We start from the raw sequence: 5,848 nt of genomic DNA on the forward strand, positions 1-5,848 counted from the left end.
TTTTTCTCTCCCTTTATTACTCTTTGTTGTTTTTTGTTTTTTGGCACTTGTTTAGAACATACTTTGGGTGATGAATGAAAAAGAAAACCACTTCACCTTATAGCTCTCTTCTTTCACACACCATCTTGTCAGGAAACACAGGACCCCATATTGGCAGGTACTGAAGGACTTCAGAACACACTGTCCCATCAGGGGTTTCCTTATAATTCCAGGAGCTTGATCTGGCTCTAAAATTGTCCAATTTTTCCAATTTAGTACTATCTGGGACCAAGTCAGTTAAGAATGAATTTCAAGTGAAGTTTGGGTGTATAATGAAATGCAAACATTCTGCCTTTGTGACAGTTAAAAATAGTTTCGCATCGTCTTGAATAGTTGGGGTGACTTTCCATTTTAGAATGCTACTTACTTAGTCAATAGGTGCATTATGAAAAAGTGGATACATTGCATCACTGTGAAGGACTTTAGACTGCGGTTTGCAAAAGCAGAATAAATTTTCTTGGAGTTGTACCGTTATGTGTACACACACACACACACACACACACACACACACACACATTTACACGCCCATTGGCAGACACAGCCACACCTCACAGTTCTGGAAGAAGCCACAGACCTCAGCTGTACAAGCTGATTCTGGACCAGAGGAACTTTCCGCAGCGCAGGGCTCAGGACTAACAGTCCCACAGACACCACTGTCTAGAGCCTGAGCCACAACTAAGGGCTGGCGGCTGCAGGTTCGCGGTGCGCACCCGCGTCAGGGCTGGGCGGTGAAGCCGCAACGGCGGCAGGAGGGTCCCGGAAGCTCCTCAAGTCCAGTGGCAGTGTGTGCGCGCCCACCGACAGGGCAGCCCCTCGCCGCCCCTTGCAGCTGGCCTTGCTCCTCCGGAGCCGCGGGAGCTGCTGCGTACCCAGCCCCTCCCCGCCGGCTTCAGACGCTCTGGAGGAAGCCAGGCTGTGCGCTCGCGGCTGCACCTCCGCCGCCCGCTCCAGCCAGGAACATGGCTGCGCGCCTCGCTGCCACTCTCCTTTGGTGGCTGCTGCTCTTCTCTTCAGTTCTGCTCCGCGGCGACTGTGGGGCGCGCTTTACAGCCGAGCGGGACTCGGAAGACGACCAAGAAGAGGAGGTGGTTTTCTCCGAGTCACCCATGCAGAGACCCACGGTGCTCGTGGTCGTCCTCGCCCGCAACGCTGCCCATACCCTGCCTCACTTTCTCGGCTGCCTGGAGCGGCTGGACTACCCCAAGAGCAGGATGGCCATCTGGTGAGCGAGCGGGGGACCGCGGGCCGCTGCGGTGGGAGGCAAGAACATCCTGCGGAGCTCCGACCGCGCGGCGCGCACACTCCTAGCTGCCTGCGCTGGCCTGGTGGGGGCGCAGTCCGCGGGAGAGCACGGGGCGCGGCGCCCGGAACAGTCGCAGCGGGCTGAAGGGGCCGCCTGGGGAACCCGGGAAACATGGTGTGCACATCCCGTCGGGGTCTGCTCTGGTGTTCGGCGCATCTGGCCTTCGGTTTAGGAAAGGATGCGCAGGTCTGTGTGCGCCTGTGGTTCTAAAGTGAGGATAATCAACCTGCCTTAGCTCGCATAGGTGGTATGTGTATTGGGGTGGCCTCGTCCACCTCCTCCATAAGGGGCTTTTGGAGACTCCACAAGAGGGCTAGCTTCTCCCGGTTTCAATTCTCGAAGTTTCCTCTCCCTCATCTCATACCCCTAGCCCAGGAGTGAGTGGAAAGGGTGCCCGTCGCCGCTTTTCCAGACGCTACCAGAACGTGATTGCGGCAGGCGAAGGGGATTCGGCGGTGGCTGAGGAGGCGAAGTGTGCTGCTAGGAGCCCTGGCGTGGTGCTGTAGGATGAGTGCTCGACCGCAAAGTCGGTTCAAACTCATCAGCCGCTCCCCGGAAACCCTATACAGGGTCGCTATGAGTCGGAACCGACTTGATGACACTTAATAACAGGTACCTAGTAGCGTAGTGATTACGAATCGGGCTGTAAACCTCAAGGTCAGCAGTTCGAAACTACCAGCGGCTCCGCCGGAGAAAGATGAGGCTTTCTGCTCCCGTAAAGATTTACAACCTCGGAAACCCTGTACAGGGTCGCTATGGGTCGGAACCGACTCGATGGCACTTAACAACAACAACAATCCTGCTTCTGAAGCTGGGAAAGTGACTCCTGGCACTCCGCCCCCGGTAGGCGAACTCAGGAGTAGGGGCTAGGTGGGACAACCCGCGTGTCTCCTCCTGGACTCCGTGCTCCATGCTGGCCCTGCGGGTGCATGGTTCTGGGGAGCAGTCCCAGTAGCAGATGCAAAGCGCACAGGGCACCCCGGGGTACTGCCTTCTGGGGCAGGATAGAACCGCCTTCAGGAAGGCTGTTGTTGTTAAGTGCCATCGAGTCGGTTCCGACCCATAGCGACCCTGTACAGGGTTTCCGAGGGTGTAAATCTTTACGGGAGTAGAAAGCCTCATCTTTCTCCCGCGGAGCGGCTGGTAGTTTCGAACCGCCGACCTTAAGGTTCGAAGCCCAATTCGTAACCACTACGCTACCAGAGAAATTTTTGTTGCCTTGGGCCTGGTGCCTGTGTTTGCTGGGAGGAGGGCCAGGGTATCAGGGGAGGTGAAGAACTCATTCAGTCCCACGCCTTTTATAAACGTGAGGATCTGAGGGTGAGAAGTTGAGGGCCAGGTGCATAACTAAGGGGTGTATGGAGGAAGTAGGCGCTGGCCAGGGGAGATGGGCTGTCAGGTACGTGGACAAAAGGACTCCAGTCGTTTGAGGAGGGCAGAACCCTCTAAGCAATTTCTATCTTGTGTTGATAAAGGGAGATAACCTGTCCACTGACAAGACACATTTTATAAGTGATTCGATGGGCAGAGGGAAGGAAGAAAGGAAAAGAAAAACCTAAGAAACAAAAATCAGCAGCTGGAATTGGTGTGCCTAAGATTACCTTGTGGGAGAGGTGTAGAGGTGCTAAAGCAAACATGTTATAGTGCAGCTCTGTGCTCTACACTACCTTTACTATAAACGCTGCTATACGTGACTGCCGCCACGGAAAAGGGAACATTATGTGGGAAGCTGGAGTGTTGGTGCCGCCAGGTTTTAAACCAGAAGGAGGGACTTGGGGTTTTTGTGTGTGTGTTTTTTAACCACTTCCATACTAAAAGAAATTTTCACAAATAGAAACTAATTTAAGAGATTTAGTTGCTGTTTTCAAATGACATATTTGAAAAATCCTCTTAATGCCCTGTTTAATTTTAAAGAATACTGCTGTTGTTATTAGGTGCTGTTGAGTCTAGTTCTGACTCACATCCACCCCAATGAGTGAAACACTGCCTGGTTCTTCTCCATCCTCACAATCCTTTCTATGTTTGAACCCATTGTTGCAGCACTGTGTCAACCCATCTCCTTGAGAGACTCCTCTTTCTCTTTGATCAGCTACATTAACTAGCACGTTCCTACTGTCCTGATAACATGCTCAAATTACATGAGACAAAATCTCCCCATCTTCCTTCCAAGAAGCATTCTTGCTGTAGTGCTTCTGATACTGAAATGTTGCTTCTTCTGCTTGTTGTTATTAAGTGCTGTCAACTTGGTTCTAAATCATAGCGACTGTGTATAGGGTTTCCAAGGAGCCGCTGGTAAGCTTGGACCTCTGACCTTGTGGTTCAAAGCGAACTCGCAGTCCAGTGCATTAACCCAGCATCACACCAGGACTCCTCTTCTTCTAATGGTCCATGGTATATTCAATATTAAAGTACATTACAATAGATAATAAGAACAAGAAATTAGAGTGGAAAGGGGGTAGTGAAGCAGGTACCAGGCATAAGTTTTGCTATTTGTTTTATAGATGTTACCTTTTTTATGACACAGTTCTGCTCCCATAAAGATTGATAACCTCAGAAACCCTACACAGCGTAACTATGAGTTGGAACCAACTCAATGACACACACACAGCAGCAGTAAACTTTTAAGAGAGATAGATGATCATTATTTTATAAACAAAGAAACTGAGACCTGAAATACTTCACTAACTCACATAATGTCTCAGAATAAATTAATGGTAAAATGGAAATTTGAACCCACGTTTGTTCCAAAGAGTGTTCTAAACAGGATAACGACAGGAATATGACAAAAACAAAACTTAAATAAACATATACGCATAGTAAAAGACTCAGTTTGTCTGTCATTAACTAGATATGTGCTGTGAGGCTCTTGCTTAGGATCCATAGGTATAATAAGCTTCTTCATAGATTAGTGAGGAATTGGAATAAATGATTTCAAAAGTTCTTTCTGAATCTTAAATTCCGTAGATTATGTGCTATGATTAGAATCAACCAGTAATGAATGTGCATCCAAACTGTCCAGATATTCCAAATTGTATGAGTATGGAAGTTAGTGTTTTTTGTTGTTGTTGTTTTTTAAGGTGGTTAGTGTTCCAATTCTGCATAGACTTTTGGGATCTATTTTCCTTTACTGTCATTTGTAGTCCAGTCACACAATAACTGTACATCCTCTTTTATGGCTGTGTTAGAAGGTTGGGAAAGAAGCACAAGGCTCAAGTAAGACCTGCATTAGCCACAAAAGGCTGTTTGGAAATCTTGGTTCTGATTTGGAAACTCTGTTCTATGTTTAAAATGGGGCTATCTTAAGTTATCTAGTGCTGCTATAACAGAAATACCACAAGTGAATGAATTTGGCAAGTAGAAATTTCTTCTTTCACAGTTTTGGAGGCTAGAAGACCAAATTCAGAGTGCCAACTCTGGGGAAAGGTATTATTTCAGTGTAGGCTCAGCTTTCCTTGGAGATTTCTGTATGTCTTGATATCAATCTTCCCCTGAACCTGGGAGTTTCACAGTTCAGGGACCCCAGGTCCAAAGGATACACTCAACTTTCTCTTCTATCTTGGTGGTAGTAGGTCCCTCTAAGCTCTGCTCACTTCTTTCTCCTTTTATATCTCAAAAGATTGACACAAGATACAAACTAATCCTGTAGATTGCATCTGGTCTTATAAAGTGGAGGATTCACCACAAATAGGATATTTACATCAGATCAGGGCTGCTCACATCAGATCCCATCATAGAGTGATTGCATCAAATTAGATCTCATCATTGAGGTGATGAGATCTTAACTGCTAACCCACTGAGAATCCTGGCCCAGCCAAATTGACACAAAACCTTAATTATCACAGGGGCATTGTTGATTCAATGGTAAAATGTTTTCTGCCGCGACGGAGACTTGGATTTGATTCTTGGCCATTGTACACTGTGTGCAGCCACACCCTGTCTGTCAGTGGAGACTTGCATGCTTCAATGATACTAAACAGGTTTCAGTGTGATTTCTAGATTAAGACAGTCGAGAAAGAAAGTCTTGTCAATCTACTTCTAAGAATTCAGTCAATGAAAATTCTATGGATCACAAATGCCTGGTCCTATTGTGCATGGATTTATCAAGAGTAGGAGCCAACTCAATGGTAGCTAACAGTAATAATAAAAAAAAAATGATCAGTTTTCAAATAGCCCTTAGCTGTTTTCAAAGTATTCAACTGTGCTATCTCATTTGATTCTTACATTCTTTATCCGTACTTGTCTGTCAGTTCGTTATATTGTATGTAGTGACTTGAATGTTGCTGTGATGCTGGAATTGATGCTTCTGGTCTTTAAAATACCAGCAGGATCACCCATTGTGGACAGGTTTCAGAAAGTGCTTCCAGACTAAGAAGAAGGATCTAGTGATCTACTTAGGAAAAAAAAAATTGTCCAGTAAGAACTTTATGAATAGCATCAGAATATTGTCTGCTGTGTTGTTGTTGTTGTCAGGTGCCATGGAGTCGGAACCGACTCTTAGCGACCCCA

At 47.1% G+C, this 5,848-nt stretch overlaps 1 protein-coding gene across 1 annotated transcript in view; it reads left to right on the plus strand.

Moving 5' to 3' along the window:
* The first annotated feature begins 951 nt into the window (after nt 1-951).
* Nucleotides 952-5,848, plus strand: part of COLGALT2 (collagen beta(1-O)galactosyltransferase 2) — a 176,136-nt gene continuing 171,239 nt past the window's right edge. Inside the window, exon 1 of the mRNA XM_006872528.1 lies at nt 952-1,261. Within this exon, the coding sequence (XP_006872590.1) occupies nt 999-1,261 (263 nt within the window). The 5' untranslated portion in view covers nt 952-998. The remainder of the gene's footprint in view (nt 1,262-5,848) is intronic.

This window comes from Chrysochloris asiatica, unplaced genomic scaffold (genome assembly GCF_000296735.1).
Source record: "Chrysochloris asiatica unplaced genomic scaffold, ChrAsi1.0 scaffold00203, whole genome shotgun sequence".
Taxonomy (NCBI): Eukaryota; Metazoa; Chordata; class Mammalia; order Afrosoricida; family Chrysochloridae; genus Chrysochloris; species Chrysochloris asiatica.